The sequence below is a fragment of the Gobio gobio genome, assembly GCF_949357685.1.
Source record: "Gobio gobio genome assembly, chromosome: 6".
Classification (NCBI taxonomy): Eukaryota; Metazoa; Chordata; class Actinopteri; order Cypriniformes; family Gobionidae; genus Gobio; species Gobio gobio.
In genome coordinates this window covers 28,271,642-28,292,447 of record NC_137102.1, presented here as the reverse complement: position 1 = coordinate 28,292,447, position 20,806 = coordinate 28,271,642, and the positions used below count along the sequence as shown (strand labels likewise).

At 38.3% G+C, this 20,806-nt stretch overlaps 1 protein-coding gene across 3 annotated transcripts in view; it reads left to right on the top strand.

The window, feature by feature from the left end:
• Positions 1-20,806, top strand: part of phb2a (prohibitin 2a) — a 141,684-nt gene that overhangs the window by 105,541 nt on the left and 15,337 nt on the right. For all 3 annotated transcript variants that reach the window (XM_079820310.1, XM_079820309.1, XM_079820308.1), the window contains exons 6-9: positions 12,461-12,590; positions 13,816-13,919; positions 14,491-14,568; positions 17,168-17,244. In XM_079820310.1, coding sequence (XP_079676436.1) covers positions 12,461-12,590; positions 13,816-13,919; positions 14,491-14,568; positions 17,168-17,244 — 389 coding nt within the window. The remainder of the gene's footprint in view (positions 1-12,460; positions 12,591-13,815; positions 13,920-14,490; positions 14,569-17,167; positions 17,245-20,806) is intronic.

The window sequence follows — 20,806 nt, the reverse complement described above, 5'->3', positions numbered from 1 at the left end:
CGATGCGCTCGTCACCGTTCAGGATCTCGGGAACCTGCGCAGCGACATCGAGAACACGAGCACCAGGAAAGCAGTGAGTGATAACCTTGCCTTTACCTGAGGTAGCGTGGACCTGCCGGACGATGGAAGTACCGATGACCACAGCGTCGCGTTCCGTGTCGCGAAGAGGGGAGAAGCGGTTCCGGGTGGAGATCTCGAAGACCGGGAGGGGCGGAGAGGTCCTAGCTCTGGTCCTGGCTCGCGTCTTCCGCTGTGGAAACACCCAGGGTCCATGGTGCTGTGTCGGTGCCGGAGTGAACGAAACCAGGGATGATGATTACGTCCTGGGTGTTTGGGTCCTGTGCAGAGAAACACGCGGAGTAGACGAGGTCGAAGTCAAAAGGTTACTATCCACTGACTTGAGAGCATCGGCGCGCGATGTTTCAAGCGCTGTTCGTCGCTCTCTCAGCACGGCTTGTCTGTCTAGTAGGTCGCAAATCTGCTTCTCCAACGACTCCAACTCCAACTGCACCGAATGCAGCTCGAACGTGTCCTCACCTGCACTCAAAGGTAACATTAGACACACATCCGAGTTATTCGCCATTGTAACAGATGTGCTACGATGGCGAATTGTAGGTTTCAGTGGTTACCGGGTATAAACAAGTTACCACGCGTGCAATGCTAGCGGGCTACGGCTAGTAGCGGAAGTTCGGATATAAGTAGCGAACTTATACTGAGCTTTGATACTGGGTGTATCAAAGCAATCCGATTGTTTTTTATAGAGAATCGTATCGGAGATATGTTCACACGCTGTAAATAATAGAGAGTATTCGTTTGTAAGCGAGTGTTAAGCAGAAAATCAAGGATTATGAATCAATTTGACGGAGCTCCAACCACACACAACGCGCTCACAACCTGCGCATGCGCATATTTTGTTTTGAAAAAGTTAATTTGCACACACACACACCGTTCCAAACCCGTAAGACTCATCCTCGCAACACAAATTAAGATCTTTTTGATAGATCTTTTTGATCCTTGCGATTTCTGTCCCTCCATTGACAGCTACGCAACTACCACTTTGACACTTCAAAAAGTTCATAAAGAGATCGTCAAACTAATCCATATAAATTGAGCAGTTTAGTCCAAGAGACTTGATCGCTTTATATGATGAACAGATTGAATTTAGGCCTTTATTCACATATAAGCATTCATCAACACACACATCAGTTTTGGTAAACGGTAGCTCAAGCATGTTCGCTTGACGTGCGTGAACTAATGAGGTTCATTCTCATGTTATGCAGCACGTTTGAGCTTCCGCAAGAACTAATGAGGTTTGTTCTATCAAGCAGGTTCGGTTTAGCTTTTGTTTGTTTGCTGTTCAATGTTTATGTTAATAAAAGCCTAAATTAAATCTCTTCATCATATAAAGCGATTGGGTCTCTTTAGGACATTTGGATTAAACCTCTTGATTCATATGGATTAGTTTTATGATCTCTTTATTAACTTTTTGAAGAGTCAAAGTGGTAGTTGCGTAGCGGTCAGTGGTAGGACAGAAATCTCTCAGATTTTATCAAAAAGATCTTCATTTGTGTTCTGAAAATGAATGAATCTTATGAGTTTGGAGCGACATGAGGTTGAGTAAATAATGACAAATTTTTCATTTTTGGGTGAACTATGCCTTCAAATCTGTATTAATCTTACATTGCAAAGTAAAAACTTACAAGGGATTCAATTAATCACAATCATTTGTAACAATTAATTATTTAATGAACAAAGCACACAAAAAAATGTATGACAGCCCAAAAACTGACAAAACTGACAATTAATAAATTGTTATTGCAATAATTTTTTCAGACAATTAATCGTCAGCCAAATTTCATAATCATGACAGGCCTAATGTATATTCACATTGCTAGGTCTTTTGGTTTTTTGGTTCAGACTACTGCTACCTTCTGGTATGGAGGCACAGAGCAGAGTGTACGTGCTAGTTAGCCATTGGCTGAAAAAATTGTAAAATTAGGATAAGAAAGGTCTGAGCCGGGAAATAAAGTTTACTTTTTTTCTTTTTTTAAACGAGCGATCTCTCTCTCTCAGCCTTTAGAAGCAAAGCGGGCAGATTTAATGCAAATGCACGGTAATCATGTACTCATATTTAAATAATATATTTCAAATCAGCAACACAATCTCTGGTGAACTGTTACATAAATGTTTTCTATGATGCTCAAATTGCGTAAAAAAGCTAATTTCAGTCTCAAGCACGTCATGTTTCTATGGCAACCTGAGCTTCCGCAGTGACTAATGACTTTAAAAATAATATGAATGAACCGTCTTGTTTAATCTTAAAGTTTTGGTGGTCAGACTCTGCTCACAGAGTTTATAGCAAATAAATAATGCTAACATCAGCAGACAAGCAATCGTTATTAGTTAAAGGGGTGATGAATTGAGAAATCAACTTTCCCTTGAGCTTTTGATATATAAAAGGTCATGGTAATATAAGAATATCCTGTAAATTTCAGAGCTGAAAACTTCCTTGTTAGTCAAAGAAAATCTTTTATTGACACCAGGCCCAGCAAACGATCGATTTCAGAATGTGCCCGACTATGACGTGAGAGTGTAGTGAAGCACCGCCTCAACAGAAGAAGAACAACGCCTGATTCTGTAGCCCCGCCCACCGACTCGTGCCACTAACATGACAGCTAAGAGCAGCATAGAGCTAAACAGCATCGAATTTCTAAGCAGTAAACATACAACATAAGCTTTTCGGATTCTGATTTTTAAGCATTCAGATTCCAATATTATGAATGCATGGATGAACTTTATTTTTAATGAATATCCAGCTCACGTGGGGAAGACATTGCATTTATGTTCATTTAACCACAGAGTCGTTTGTAAACAAGAGATTGGATTTGCAAACAGGATGAGATTACATGAACGAATGAAGCAACACTAATGTGAGTTAAAAAAAAAAAAAATTATATGTGATAGTACTGCATTGTTACAGATAGTTTGATATCTATGGATTATGTTTAACTAACTGAACATACCTTAGCATAGGGCTGGGCGATATGGCCCAAAAAAATTATCACAATATAATTTTCCTTATCAGTCGATATCGATAATTAGCACGATAAATGTCAAATCTTTATTTCTTTAAAGTTTAAAGGCATATTTTTGCTCCTGAGTGAAAGATGTAGAAAACAGACAGTTAACTGTGGTTTTAAACTATCCTTTATTGTCAAAACATGACAAACACTTCCCAAACAAGTGAACAATTGATCAAAACTGAGGTAGATTTATTTATTACTAATATAATCAATATTAATAGAGTAGAATATTATTAATATAAATAGAATATATAAAATAAATATCTATAGTAAAATCTAGAACTGTAATGATATAACATTTGGCTCTGCTGACTGCAAATGCAAAGTTAAAGTGCTTTAAAGATAATGTTTGTCAATAAACAAAAATAAAAAAAATATATATTTCTGGTCAGCATGCCAAACCTTATAAATAAATGACATAGACAATATCAATATATATATATATATATATATATATATATATATATATATATATATATATATATATATATATATATATATATATATATATATATATATATATATATATATATATATATATATATATATATATATATATATATATATATATATATATATATATATATATATATATATATATATATATATACTTAATTAAAATAATTGTGTAAGTAGTAAAACAATAAAAACCAAACGGGCAAAAATGCGTTTTAAATTTATAAACATTTTGAGTCCCCTCTCTCTTGCCTTACAGTGGATTGGTCCACCGCGCACCTCACCGACACAAATGTAGTTGTGGAACTCCAGTAAGGGCTGTGAAGTCCTTAAAAGATAAATAAAATAAATTAATCCAATGTTTAAAGTGAATAAAATTTTCACTTTAAACATTGGATTCATTTATTTTATTTATCTTTTAATACAGGCGATGCTGATTTATTAATAAAGACAAATTATGATACCGATGTATTTTTTCCATAAAAAAATCACTTTTAGTGATTATAGTTTGGTAACGAACTAACAAGGCGATAAGCCTCTGCGTGAGTTGATATTAGGCTAATGTAGAGTTAGCGCTGTGTGGGACTCAATGCTATATGGAAGAAATTAGAGCCCGACCGATATATCGGCGGGCCGATATTATCGGCCGATATTAGGCTTTTTCGGCATTTATGATGGCCGATAAATGAATATTTAAAAAAAAAAAAAAACGGACGAAACACCGCTCAAACGGCGTTTCATAGTTTGTCCACCAGAGGGCACTCTACAACGTGCCGGCTGGCAACACCACCAGCTGATCCAGCCGAGTCATGCTGAGCTTCAGCGCTGTGAGGTGCATGTAAGTTGGCAACGAGACATGCATTGCTTGAATTGAATAACAATTAAAAGAACATCCCCATCAGATCTCTTAACTCAAATAACATGACACCATTTGTAACTGCCAAGTCCAGTTTTGCTGTTACATTTTTTGCCAAGAGAGCTGGTAATTACGCTAGGTTACAGTTGACTGACTTAAGTTTAACTCGGACAATATGACTGAATAAGATGTATTTCTTTAATAGTCTGACAGTTTGACAGCATGAGACGTATCATCTCTCCCCTGCCCGTTATTTTGAAAAAGTATACATATTTCTAAATTATAACTTATCATAGACGCTAACCACAAAGCTAGCTAATGCCATCAGTGGGAGACCGCTAACATTAATGCGCCTTGGAAATCACAACAAACTTATTCTGCCTAAATAAAGTAATGATTACTGTATTTATAACTAGTATATTTGTAGTTCCAGTCCCTGCATTGTAAATCGTAAGTTAGGCTTGTGAAGAGTGAACGAAAGTGCGTGACTTCGTTCAGACGCAGCATTAACAAGTCAAATAATGGATTTACTGTATCATCAGTAGTAGATTTTAGAAGGCAGGCAGCAAATGATGATTGAAAATAGTTTTGTTGTAGCTTGATGGATAGAATTAAAGCAGCACTAGGTAACTTTTCAACCTTCATAATATATTTTCAAGACTCTTGTGATGATACATCGACTTACAATAGGTTGAATGACACGTCTGCCATAGCCTGACGGGGTCTGTATCGTTTTTAATCGTACTTTTAAACTTCGGGTTTCGGGTAGTAACCCGAGGAAAAAAAAGAACTACAAAATTCGACTGCTTTACGGCATATACGTCACTTTCACCACCACCCCCACTTCCTTAAATTCGGACGTGCAACTAAACAACTATCGTTTGTTTGCCGGATGTTATAGTCATGGCCGAAGCAGCACAGAAAAATAAGAAAGCAAAGGTTTTGTCGGAGGAAAGCAAAACGAGGAAACGAGAAAGTGATCGGATTAAAGGCAGGACGAGGATCAACATTGGGCCAGCGTTTGCTCGTTGACGTGAGCTGAAGGAGGAGGGGCTACATTCTTGCAAGTAAATACATAAGACGTACAAAATCATATTTTAGGATACCTAACATGTCTGTGATATTTGTTTATTTGTCTTGCCTCAAGCTATAATGCAAATCGATTTTTCAAATTTGCAGATTCATCTATGGTAGCTTGATATTATAATATTGAAGATATATGGTTATTACCTACCACTCAAACATTGAATTGAAGTATCATAGATTCTGTAAAACGGTAACATTATAGACTAGGCTACTATAATGACGCTGGCTTGTAAACGTGAGCATCGCGATCATTTGGCGTTTGAAAAAAAAATAAAACCCATGAAATTGTATTCATATGACATGCTGAAACATATGCCACTGTACCTGGGATGAAGACATTTCACACGCGACGCAAGCAGAACACCTGCATGTGAACTCCTGCAGTGTTCAGGGCTATCATAGTTGTCATGTCAATAAATGCACGTGCGATGCATCCACTGATGTAGAATGACAGTTTACGACAATAGTAGAGGACAATACTGTTTCCCAACTGTAGGGGGACCCCGAGAGCAAAACCTACCTAGTGCTGCTTTAAAAGAGTGCATGTAAAGGGATACGCAAGTTGACATTGTAATTATAAGGTGGCTCATTTATACTGTATATAGTTTATATTTTGCTGTTGTTGTTATTTATCAGAACTTCTAGAACTTAACTGAATATTTTTTTTCCAGTCTTGCTCAAAGTTATATTTATAAAGCTTACCACATCTATTAATACTGGTAACTTAGATTTTTTGTTTTTGTTATTGTGTTTTCGTCCAAACGACTTTAAGTTTGATATCTTAAGTTTGTATTTTTATACATTTTATTTATCAGAACTTTAATATATTTTTATGTTCCTCTGTTCTGTTGTGACAATAAAACAAACAAGTTTATTTTTAAACTGCATTATCATATTATTTTAGAGAGGCTGAGGGATCATGAATAACTACAAATAACAAGTGAATAAGGGAAATCTGTTTAAGTGTTTTTTACGCGTTTCTGTTATTTTATTTATTTATTTTTAAAGCAGCACTAGGTAACTTTTCAACCTTCATAATATATTTTCAAGACTCTTGTGGTGATACATCAACTTACAATAGGTTGAATGACACGTCTGCCATAGCCTGACGGGGTCTGTATTGTTTTTAATCATACTTTTAAACTTCGGGTTTCGGGTAGTAACCCGAGAAAAAAAAGAACTACAAAATTCGACTGCTTTACGGCATATACGTCACTTCCACCACCACCCCCACTTCCTTAAATTCGGACGTGCGAGCCCAACTATCATTTGTTTGCCGAATGTTAGTCATGGCTGAAGCAGCACAGAAAAATAAGAAAGCAAAGGTTTTGTCGGAGGAAAGCAAAAAGAGGAAACGAGAAAGTGATCGGATTAAAGGCAGGACGAGGATCAACATTGGGCCGGCGTTTGCTCGTTGGCGTGAGCTGAAGGAGGTGGGGCTACGTTCTTGCAAGTAAATACATAAGACGTACAAAATCATATTTTAGGATACCTAACATGTCTGTGATATTTGTTTATTTGTCTTGCCTCAAGCTATAATGCAAATTGCAGATTCATCTATGGTAGCTTGATATTATAATATTGACGATATATGGTTATTACCTACCACTCAAACATTGAATTGAAGTATCATAGATTCTGTAAAACGGGAACCAATAGACTAGGCTACTATAATGACGCTGGCTTGTAAACGTGAGCATCGCGATCATTTGGCGTTTGAAAAAAAATAAAACCCATGAAATTATATTCATAGGACATGCTGAAACATATGCCACTGTACCTGGGATGAAGATATTTCACACACGACGCAAGCAGAACACCTGCATGTGAACTCCTGCAGTGTTCAGGGCTATCATGGTTGTCATGTCAATAAATGCACGTGCGATGCATCCCCTGATATAGAATGACAGTTTACGACAGTATAGAGGACAATATTGTTTCCCAACTCTAGGGGGACCCGAGAGCAAAACCTACCTAGTGCTGCTTTAATATATATCGGCTGATATATCGGAATGTCGGATTTTTAAGTGACCAAATATTTGTATCGGTATCGGCCTTAAAAATCCTTTATCGGTCGGGCTCTAGAAGAAATTCAAAGAAGCAAGATAATTGAATAATTATATTACCGTGTGGTGAACCTAAGCAGTACACGTCGCTCTGTTTTATGTCGGATTTCAAATAGCCAAAATATCTCCAAACCACTGAAGTTTAGTGACCTTTCTTGTCAACGATATCCGTGTCCTCCGAGCTGGTCGTGAGCGCTGAATTTTCTTCACTATTGCTCATTGTTCTTGCTCCACTCCAATCCTCCAAGCCCACTCCAATCCAATGTCGTCCACTGTGACTGTCAACAACGCCGCATGCGGCACCCTCAAAACCAGGTCAGAAAATAGCCTATTTCTTATTCATTATGATGTTTTTGAATGTAGAAACCACGCGAACGCAATAAGTTGACCTCAGACAACAGTATACATTTTTTTAAAAAGCCAGTTCATGACCCCTTTAAAAAAGGCAAACAGTCAAAGACAAGTTATTATGCAAGTTAACTCAAGTCGAAATGCAAATCTGCAAAGTCGCATTTGTCATCCGTCACCGTGACATAAAGTGGACTTTTACAGCTGAAATGATGAGTGAATTAAGCATGCTTGGAATAACAAGAGAGGAATAATCTCATGCCGTTCCACACCCGTAAAACCTCAGTTCATCTTCGGAACACCAATTAAGATATTTTTGTTGAAATCCGAAGGCTCAGTAAGGCATGCATAGGCAGTAATGAAATTTATACTCTTGAGATCCATTAATGTACTAAAAACATATTTAAATCAGTCCATGTGAGTACAGTGGTTCAATATTAAAACCGCGTTTCCACCGCAGGAATTTTCCCCAGGAACTAGGAACTTTGGGGTGGTACTCGGTGTGTTTCGACCACAGAAATCAGGGTCTAAATGAAGTTCCGGGTAAATATTTCCCCCTCCAAACGGCCTTGCTCGCGAGGTAGTACTTTTTCAAAGTTCCGGAACTTTCGGGGGTGGGAGTGGGACTTGGGCGCTGAACATGCTGATCGGTTGAGCTCACGCAGCATTTTATTTAAACCGCCATTTTTAAAAGTCTTGCGAGGTTCGTTCTGCTTTCAGTAAATATCAGTCCTGCTCTTTCTGTCCGATGGCACGTGTTGTCTCAGCCATCTCACAGTCAATGTCCGATAATATTACCAATGTCTGATAATAACATACGTTGTCTTATTTTAAATCTAGCTTTACGAGCTTTCAGAATACGCTTTAGTATCAGTGCTCGTCTCTTTTCCGCCGTTTTGTTAATTACATATTTAGTAAACCAATTAGGGCTGCAGCTATCGATTCTTTTTTGTAATCGATTAATCTAGCACTTAATCGATCGATTAATCGGATGCTTTTTGTGTGTTTTTAAACAGCCAAAACAAATAATGCATAACGAAAATGAGGAGGAAAAGCAATTTAATTTATTAATATGCACAACAGGTTTCATGCTGTAATCTAGCCCTGACATCAAAGTAAATATCTGTTTTATGTAGATTTCTACACCTGCAGCATTTACCATTAGGCTACTAACAAATAATATATCATTTCTGGGGTGAGCCTATTTGCTATTGTAACACCAGTTGCTTCATTGCAGTTTGGTACGGCAGAAATACATAACATTCATTTTCCATAGAACGCTGCATTTGGCTTGCATCACTTGCATTGCGGTGCATTTTAGGTGAAGCATCCGTTCGAAAAATCGCGTCACAACATCACGTCCATGTGTATACAGTGAATGCATGCTGAAATTGTTGCGTGGCTACATAAAAGTTTAAGCATATGTGATGCATTGCGGCGATTGGTCTGACTGGCGCGTGAGAGAGACGAGGGTACATGCATGCGCGCATGTGTGTGTGTGTGTGTGTGAAGGGGTTCTTTTTTTTAGCCTATACTCTCTTGCAATTGACCGTGGCTACGTTTACTACTTAAAAATATCAAAGCTAAACATCATATCTAGTCAAACCACATCACGACATCGCTACAAATACAGTATGGGATTAAAATCAGCGAACATCAATTTATAGGCTTAGGCTACGTTACCATTGAAGTCGTACTGCTGTGGAATGCGAGGTCTACTTTGCAGTAGACACATTGCACCTTGTTTCTTTTTTAAGAATGTAAGGATCCCAAATTTTAGACATTCTCTGCCATTTATGGACATCTTTACTCTCTGCCATCGCGCCAACTAAATTCAAAATGTATCACGTGCTTCCTGAACATTGAACAACTGTCCGTGTGAATCAGATCCCTGTGCATATAGTGCGCGTCATAGGAATTTAACGAGGCTTCGAGGCAGAATTTTTGTAATCGAGTTTCAGCCCTAAAACCAATACATAACTAGCAAAAGCAGCGCTGCTTCCATCTCCATACATTTACATTTACATTTATGCATTTGGCAGACGCTTTTATCCAAAGCGACTTACATTGCATTCAAGGTTAACATTTTACATTTTGTCAGTTCATGCTTTCCCTGGGAATCGAACCCATGACCTTGGCGTTGCTAGCGCCATGCTCTACAGTTTGAGCTACAGGAAAGCTATTGTTATACTTGTTATTGTTGCAGACAGTAAATTATTATTGTCCGTCGCTGACTGGGAGGAGCAGCCGCGCGCAGTCTCACGTCTCTGGACTAATTTGCCTAATCTTCAAGGTACTTTAGGCCGCAGTGGAAACAGTAGCAGGTCTGGGGGAAAAAAAGTTCCTGGTACAAATTGTTCTGGGTAATTTCGGTGGAAACGGGGCTTAATATTATCAAGCGACGAGAATATTTTTTGTGCACCAAAAAAAACTAAATAACGACTTGTATAGTGATAACCGATTTCAAAACACTGCTTCATGAAGCTTTGGAGCATATCGAATCAGCGAGTCGATTCAGCAGTTCGGATCGCCAAAGTCACGTGATTTCAGCAGTTTGGCGGTTTGACACGTGATCCAAATCATGATTGGACACTGATTCAAATCAAATAATAGACAGGTCCAGGTCGGTTCCGGGTACTACATTTTTTGGCATTTCTCGGATCTGCACGGGTCTGGGTCCAGCTTTTGAAATAATAGACAGGTCCGGGTCGGTTCCGTGGGTTTGGACCTGTGTAGACCTCTAGTTCAAACAACTTTTTGCCCCAGTTGCAGGCGACGTCAAGTGACACCACTGTTGAATTTCGACACTGCTAGTTTCTTGATGTTGATTTGGTGTGTCGGGGCCATTGAGCTACTGACTAGGGCTGGGCAATATGGCCAAAAAATCATATCTCTGTGTTTTTTGGTTGAATGGCGATACACAGTATATATCCCGGTATTTTCTGTGTTTTTCTATTTGGATTAAAAAAAATCTGTATTTTAATTATTTTATTTCACATTCTGCCCAATGATGTCCTAAAAACAATGTTGATATGGAAGGCTATAAACAAATACAGTGAATGTAATGTAGGCTATTCAATATATTATGTGCAAAAAGGGGGGTTTACAATCTAAAAACAAAATTAATAATTCGCTAAACTAAAAATGAAAATAAAAACAAAAGCATATTAGCCTATATTTGATTTCCGTTATAATGGTCACTTTCATAAAAAATATACTTGTACATATTGCACATTTATTGTCCAACAACAAATATTTTAGAAGTATGTATACTTTAATCAGAATTATTGTGTTCCTATTCTATTGTGCTCCGTCTGTTTGGCGCGAATGCGTGTGGCGGCGCTCGTTCACGGAAGCCTGAATTTTAGCGGAGATTCACTTGCAGAAGGCTCATCCTCTCCTGACAGCAAAATAGACATATTTGCATGACTTTCTAACTTTCACAGATGGAGAATATACCTGCGAAATGTAAGTTATCCACTGAGGAAAGCACCACATTTCAAACGCATTAAGCCAGTCCAGAGTTTGCAGGTCTGTATTAGAGAATATGATTAAAGTACTATTACTGTATTGAAGTAATAGTTATCCTGAAAACAAAAAATTCTGTCATGTTGTTTCAAATCTGAATTACTTTTTTTCCCACTCAATCACTGAAGGAGATGTTTTGCAGAAATGAGAAGCTATGCCATTGATGGTTGATCTTTGACTTGCTGAACCAAGTTTGAATATGCACAAGTACTGATATTTAAGAGCTGTTACAGAGGGCACAATTTTGAGTAAATAACAGTGAATATTGGAAATAAAAAAGGGTTATAGTGCAAAAATAGTGCTATTTTTCTCAGATTTCTCAGCTTTCATGGAAAAGAGCAGTGTGAACATTCTTCAGAATATCTCCTTTTGTTTTGAATGGAGGGAAGTCATAAAGGTTTGGAAATATCTGATGCCTCAGACCATATTCTCAAATTGTATCAATATCAAGTATTTCTCTTACTGTCGATTCTTAATGCGTCAGCAGCTTCGCTGGTCTAAGCCTGTTTTGAGAAAGAAATGATTAACTCTGAGTTATGTCTAAGAAGCTCAGGCTTTGTTTAGTTACAGAGCTATTTAAGAAGACGGCCTGTTATTTCACACGCTCTCGTCTGATGCTTTGGTACGGCAGCTGAGAAACACTAGATGAAATGATTTATATGAACTTGTGACCAAATTTTATTGGTTTTATTTCATACTTTTTGTACAGTGGGGTCCAAAAGTCCACATTGAAAATCTGTGACTCCAATGACGCACGAGGCTCTTTGGAACATTATCAAATCGTGTTGGGTAACATGAGTTTTACACAAACTTGTGGAGTTCATGTCAGCTCAAATGCTGGCATCAATAACGCAAAAGAATGACATAGCAAATACTAGGACATTCATACTTTGTATTAAATAGAACATCTTAAAATTTAAGCAATTTCACTTTTGGACCTCTTATTTGTATGCCTGTTGCTGGTTTAAATAAGGTAATCAGTTACTGAGAAAATCAGCTTAGCCGTTATTTGTGTGTTGTTTTATTTTGGTGGTCAGGTGTCACTGCTCATAAGAAGAGATCTAATCGAGAGAGCTAAAGACTTTAACATCATCCTGGATGACGTGGCCATCACAGAGCTCAGCTTCAGCAAAGAGTACACCGCTGCTGTGGAGGCCAAACAAGTTGGTTAGTAGTACTGAATACATCTTATCTAACCCATAACAGAATGCAGTGAATTTAGCAGCCTAAGAGAAGCATGCCTAAGCTTCCTAAACTAACAAAAATGATATTGTACCTATTCACCTAATAATATGATTTGTTTACATTGGATATATGAGACGAACCTCTTCATAATAAAGTGAGTTTCACACAATACCTTATATTTACCTGTCTAAATGCCACATCCTGTGTCTTTGTTCAAACAGATAAAATAGGCCAGATGTTTTGCCACATTTTATGTTATACATTGCACATTTATTTATATATATATATATATATCACTCCGACCATGCATAACATGGTGAAGTAAATAACACTGATTATCTCTTCATCACGGCACCTGTTAGTGGGTGAGATATATTAGGCAGCAAGTGAACATTTTGTTCTCAAAGTTGATGTGTTCGAAGCAGGAAAAATGGGCAAGCTTAAGGATTTGAGCAAGTTTGACAAGGGCCCAATTGTGATGGCTAGACGACTGGGTCAGAGCATGTCCAAAACTGCATCTCTTGTGGTGTGTTCCTGGTCTGCATGGTCAGTATCTATCAAAAGTGGTCCAAGGAAAGAAACAGTGGTGAACCGGCGACAGGGTCATGGGCGGCAAAGGCTCATTGATGCACGTGGGGAGCAAAGGATGTTATGCCTGATCGGTGTATAGGCATTGGCTAAACCAATCCGCAATAATCAGTGTCATTTCAATTCTCTTTCCTTCACTCTATAATTATTTTTTTACAAACTGTAAATGCTTTTGTTAATACTGGTTGAAAAAGCTGAACACACAGACACTCTTGCTCAGATGCAGCTGAGGTCATGTAGATCACGTGACGCACTGAACTTTCTAAAGACACTAGTGTGATTGTACGCATCATAGAATTAATATTCACAAGGAAAGCCCTGACTGACACATGGCAGGCTCTAGGGTCTTGAGTTTGACACCTGTGCTGCAATAAGTTAGGGTTAGGGTTAGGGTCTCAATGCTCTCCACTAGAGGGCACTCTGTTCTAGTTATTTCATCAGTATTCACTATTGACCAAACAACAATGCATAACTTGCATAAACCATTTCTGTAAGCACTAAAATGTTTATTTTTTTATCACTTTAAATAAAAGGATACATGGGTTGGCCTGAAAAAAGAGAATATCTATGCGCAAGTAATTTTTCTATTAAATAGCCTTTCTCTCTTGTTGACGTGTAGCCCAGCAGGAGGCCCAGAGGGCTCAGTTCTATGTAGAGAAGGCCAAACAGGACCAGAGACAGAAGATCATCCAGGCTGAGGGTGAAGCTGAGGCTGCTAAATTGGTAAACTGCTGCAGCTTTTTCCATTCCACTTTAACATGCACACATACTGACAATCATTGAAACAACAATGTCTCTTTTTTTTTTTTTTTAAGGGGTTTCCGTAGTTACCCTCAAATGTCCCAGATGCACTATTTGCACCTCATTTCATATGATTATTATTCCCTGTTATGTTCTAGATCTATGAGTGGTAAATGACTGTAATTATCAGATATAATTAATGAATACTGCTTCTGTGCTAATTAAGCCACAGTCAGTTGTTGCAGTCATTCATCTAGGCTATTTTGAACTGTTGCCCCCTCATTCTCAACAAGCTATCTGAAAGCATTTGTTCTCTCTTTTGTTTGTGCATTATGGACATTTCTCAATTGTTCTTTCGATTTGTCATGTTCTACGTTTGCAGTCTTAGTGTCTTCAGAAATGACTTTGCTTTTGCACTCTTTTCTGCTGATATGATGCAATTCTGTTTCTAAAACGGGCTGCAGGTCAATGGCTGTCTGCTGACGGTAAACAAAGGCTCACCCAAGGGTACAGAATAATTTGCTTTTGTTTTTATTGTGTTTGTGCACTCCAGTTGGGTCAAGCTGTTTTGAAGAACCCTGGATACCTAAAACTAAGACGCATCAGAGCAGCCCAAAATATCGCCAAAACGGTAAGGCACACTTGAAACAAAAGAAATCTTTGTTTAAATTTTATTGAATCACATTAGCAGATTTTGATACACTACTGTTCAAAACTTTGCGGTCAGTACGAAATATTTAAAATATCAAAATGAATGCATTTATTTAAGCAAGGACACATTCAGTTGATCAAAATTGACAGTAAAGACATAGCAAAAACAAAAAGATTAAACAGCACAAATGTTTTCAACATTGATAATAATCAGACATGTTTCTTGGGCATCAAATCAGAATATCAGAATGATTTCTGAAGGATCTTGTGACACTAGGGGTGTAACAGTACGCGTTTTCGTACCGTTACAGTGCAGGGCTTCCGGTACGGTGCACGTGTGTACCGAATGGTACGAATGCAATCTTTAACAGTCAACAGTTGGCTTGTTTTATGCGCGAAACATACTTCATGATGATGGTAATGATGCTTAAAGTTCAGCTTTGCATCAGGATTAAATTACATTTTAAAATATATTCAAATAGATTTTTTTTTAATTGTACTAATTTCACAAAATTACTGTTTTAATGTGTTTTAATTTATTTTAATAATGTTTTTTTGATTGAATAAATGCAGCCTATATAGGATAAGAGACTTTCAGAAACATAAAAACGTATCGACTCAAACTTTTTGGACAATCTTACTACTTTACTGGCAGTTCCACAGCTTGCCTGAGCCACACATGAAAATAACTTATGACTTGCCTATTTTTGCACCGTATTCACTGTGTGCTGTCTACTAAAAACAGTAAGTGAAACAACAGACATTGTATAACCATGATTCAAAACGTAGTATGCTACATGCAATAATTTTACCTCACTAGTAATGAAAGGTCAAAATGAACCAACCTTTTAGGTAATCGGGTATTCCATGCCTACTCTGCACAGTATACATACTATGTTAGTATGCAATAATAATAATAATATTAAAAAAGCCATCTGAGCTTTTAGCTTCGTGGGCAGCGCTGCCACATATAGTGCAACTGTGCCTCCGGCGCAGTTCAAAATCATGCTGCATCACTCACATAGTTTTCCATTAAAATATGAAAATATGAAAATCGTATAGGTTTGAAACGACATGAAATTGAGTACATGACAGAATTTACATTTTTGGGTGAATTATACATTCTAATTACAGTAAGCTAAGTCTTGGATAAAACTATCTATATCATGAATCATATTTTTATATTGCGACATCTCGATATAACAATATATCGTTAGACCCCTAGTTGCTAAACTTCCCAAAAGTGGACGTCCCAGCAAATTCAACCCAAGGTCAGACCGTGCAAAGCTCAGAGAAACTGCAAAAAACCTAAGAGCTACACCTCAGACTCTACAGGCCTCAGTTAACTTGTTAACCGTTAAAGGTCATGACAGTACAATGAGACAAAGACTGAACAAATATGGCATGTTTGGCCATCCCATGGCACTTCTCGTAAAAGAGTAGGGGTGTAATCCAGGTGTCCTGGCCAAATTCCCTCCATTGGCCCTTACCAATCATGGCCTCCTAATAATCGCCATCCATTGAATTGGCTCTTTCACCCTCTCTCCTCTCCACTAATAGCTGATGTGTGGTGAGCGCACTGGCGCCATTGTACTGTGGCTGCCGTCATATCATCAGAGTGGATGCTGCACACTGGTGGTGGTTGAGGAGAGACCCCTGACATAGTTGTAAAGCGCTTTGGGTGTACAGTAGTACATATGAAAGCGCTATATAAATGCCTCATTCATTCATTCATGTTTGGAAGGGTTGCGAGGAGAGAGCCTATTCCCTTTAAAATAACATGGCAGCACAGCTAGGTTTGCAAAGTTGCATCTGAACAAAAAACAAGACTTCTGGAACAATGTTGTTTTGGACAGACGAGACCAAAGTGGAGATGTTTGGCGAAAACCAAATGCAGCATAACAGCACAAATGCCTCATACCAACTATCCATCACGCTGATGGAGGGTTGATGATTTTTGACTTGTTTTGCAGCCACTTGGCAACTTGCAGTCATTGAGTGGACAATGAACTTCTCTGCGTACCAGTGTATTCTAGAGTCAAATGTGAGGTCATCTGTCCGACACCTAAAGATTGGCCGAAATTGGGCCATGCAACTTGGACAATGATCCCAAGCACACCAGCAAATCTACAACAGAATGGCTGAAAAAGAAAATAATCAAGGTGTTTCACTGGCCCAATCAAAGTCCAGACCTCAACCCGACTGAAATGTTGCGACGGGACCTTAAGAGAGCTTTGCATAATCAAACCTCAATGAACTGAATGTTGTAAAGAAAAGCGGGCCAGAATTCCTCCATAATGATGTGAGAGACTGATACTGTCATACAGAAAACAATTACTTCAAGTTATTGCTGCTAACGGTGGTTGGTTCTACAAAGCAATTCAATTATATGGTGCACTTTTTTTTCCACACATGGCTTCTCCATTTTGGCTTTATTTTTGTTAAGTAAATAATTACACAGTTTAATATGTGTATATATATATAAGCCATAGAATTCAAAGACTTTTTGTTTTCTTTTTTCACATGACTCTGTATATGTGTATGCAAGCCCTTGACTCATAATCTTATGTTATCACCAGGTGGCAACTTCTCAGAACAAGGTGTACCTGAGTGCAGACAGCCTCGTTTTGAACCTCCAGGACGACTACTTTGACAAGTAAGATTCTAGTGCTCTTCACTGAACATACTAAAACAGAAACATTGTCTCCTTTCCTCAATCAAGTATGATCTTAAAAACTAACTGAAACATTCCCAGCTGTAGTTCTGAAAAAGGAAAATCCCCTCATGAAATGATGTTCTGTGATTCTAGATCAGTGCAGGACAACTTCAACTAACTGAGTCTTAAAGGGATAGTTCACCCAAAAATGAAAATTCTGTCATTTACTCATCCTCAAGTTGTTCCAAACCTGTATGAGTTTCTTTGTTCTGCTGAACACAAAAGAAGATATTTTGAAGAATGTTTGTAACCAAGCAGATAGAGCAACCATTGACTACCATAGTATTTTTTTCCCTACTATGGTAGTCAATAGTTGCTCTATCTGCTTGGTTACAAACATTCTTCACTCTATTGTCTTTTGTGTTCAGCAGAACAAAGAAACTCATACAGGTTTGGAACAGCATTTTCATTTTTGGGTGAACTATCCCTTTAAGGCCAAATTATACTTCATTTTTTACGCGTACGCAAGGGTCAGCATACCGAACGCACACTGCTGGATTTGTACTTTGTACGCGCAAGTTGCTCATGTGCTTTTCATTTTTTGCAATATTTACAGGGGCTGTAACTCGTGGCGAGTGATTGCTCAACTGCACATCCGGCGAATGTCTTTGTACGCGGATGAGTCAAAAGTAGTATACTTTGAGACGTGCGTTCGACTGCGCATACGCTCACATACACTTAAAAAATCGAATTATACTTTGGGCTTTAAAAAGCCCATTCACACTAAGGACGATAACTATAACAATAAAGATATAGTCTTAAAAAAAATTCTAAGTTTAGAAGAATAGCAGAGTCCACACCACTATAATGAAAACAGCAGAGAGATGATCTCGTTGGTAATCACTTTAACTTAATATTCAACATTATTATGGATTTGATTGCACTGACATTATTGGATGAGAACTCAACTGAGCTGGACGATGACATCACTGTTTTCTCCAGAGCTGCTTTATAGCTGAATTGAACTCATTTCATAATTGAACTTTATAAAGTTGTTGAACCAAAATGAATCAACTCTGACTGAACTGATTTCAATTACTTTTTACAGCTCTTTTTAGAGCTGCTTTACATCATTTGCTTTATCATTAGCCCTATTTCCACCGAAATTACCTGGATGGAACAATTTGTCCCAGGAACTTTTTCCCCCAGACCTTTTGCCATCGCGGTCTAAAGTACTGTGAAGATTAGTCCGGTGAGGTAGGACTGCACGCGACTTTCCAGTTCCCGCTGGATTTCGTCCTCCACATATAATCTTAATAAAACCTGAACCTTGTTGTCGGTCCATCGATCGTATTTTTTTAAATTCCATTATTGATTTGGATAGCAAACAAATCTTTTAAAAATGATGGTTGAAATAAAATGCTGCATGAACTTATCGTATCAGCATGTTCAGCGCCCAAGTCCAACCCCCCAAAGTTCATGAACTTTGAAAAAGTACAACCTCGTGAATAGGGACTTTAGAGACATATTTACCCCAGAACTTCATTTAGACACTGGTCCCTGCGGTCAAAACACTACCACCCCAGAGTCCCTAGTTCCTGGAGACAGTTCCTGTGGTGGAAGCGTGGCTATTGAATCATTATTTTCCTGTTTATTACTGTAAAGCAGCTTTGAAATAATTTGTATATATAAAGTAAGGCTGGGCAGTTTTATCGATTCTGCGATATAAATCGATATTTTTTCTCCCAAGTATTTAAGCCGCGAGTATCGATACATAAGTCCCATTCAAATCCCTGTGTTTACCCCCGTTTACGTTGCAGGAAGAGCGATTTGGTCAGCCAGCCGCTAGTATCGCTGTAGAGCAAGTTACCCGTACTACTAACTTTACACAGACGCCGACGTCTACCTCTTCTTGTTTACGGAGTCAGAGCAAGCCTGCAGCGCTCCTGTGAGAAACTGAAGCTTCCACGCCTCGATCGCCCCCCGGTGGCCGGTCCCAGTATAGCTCCTAAACCCCACCCCTCCATGTATTTTAACGGAGAGCGAGACACACTAAACAATTCAATTACACTTCAAATAATTGTTTCCTAAAGATGGTTTCTGTCATTTTAGGCAGTTTTTATTACGATGATTTCATTTCAAGTGTTCGTTTTTTAAGTAAGTTTAGTTTTAGTGAGTTATGTGATGCTATAAAAACGGGGGAAGTGACGTCATGATTGACAGCTGAGATTGACGGCTTCTCTGAGTGAAGTTGTCACTGAGGCACTAACAGACTTTTTTCGGGAGTTTAGGTAGGAGATTGGAGCTTTAGCTTTAATTTCTACATTTCTATAACTGTTTATTTCACACCAACATAATGAATTGTTATGTATCTGTGAGAGTGTGGGCGGGCTCTTGATAATCGCGCCTCTACTTCCTGCTCTCTACTGCGCAACTCCGGTTCCGAGATCGCTACTGCGCAGACTCTGTCCCAAGATGTCAGCGCCGTGAGCGGGCCTACGAAAGCTTCAACTATGGTTAGCGGAAGTCAATGAAGTCGCGTCATCCATATTTTTTTACGGTCTATGAGTCAGAGCGAGGAGATTAAAAAAAATGCCGGCGAATATAAATCCAGCGCCTTCATGCTTAAAAGCAGATGTGTGGGAGCACTTTGGGTTTAAAAAGAAGAAGGAAAGCGACGACTTAGACTCAGGGGTCAACAACATGAGTCGCCCGCAAGGACCACATTAGTTGCCCGCGGGTCTGTTCTAAAAATAGCTCACCATAGCAGCTGCGTTCAGTCGCTTCCGTGTTAATTTAAGCGCAGGGCTCCAGACTGAAGCCGAATATATACTAGTGTCTGTAAATAATAAACTGCAAAATTACTCCTGCATGTTATGCGTCTGTGTGGATGACGGACGCAGCGCGTGCACAATCCCTCTTGTAGTCTCTGCCGACACGAACGCATAAACCGTCACTTCATGAGAATTTACCGTTTCATTTGAGAAAACTGGGTGCGTCTCATTCAGCTCCTGGTTGAGTAGTCAGGGCACTGATCAGGACATAAGTCAATGGGCTGATCCCTGATCTGATCCCTGACTGAACTAGGGAGCTGAATGAGACGCGCACCCACTGTCATATCATCATGAAGACACTGGTAATCACGGCAACCCGTCAAAATAAAAGTTCGGTTTAACGTGAAGAGATTGACTACAGATTGTAGCCTACAGTAAATTGAGCTACGTCTCTATGTAATAATAATAATACGTCTCTACTAATAATAATAATAATTATGAAATAAATAATACTAATTATATAATTATTAATGGTTGCTTATTTTTCACTTGATCTTTCATTTATAAACAATGTTTACTTTTAAACAGCATACAGCCTTTACATGTTTATGTATAATTTACTTATGATTATCATCATATATGTAGCAACAATGAGTTTCAGGGAATAATTAATTCAAATGGTATTAATATTCATGAGTCTATGAATATGATTTGCTTGTTGTACAGACAATATTACGTATAACGGAACTTTTAATCATTTAAAAGTAACCTTTATCCAAATTGATTTC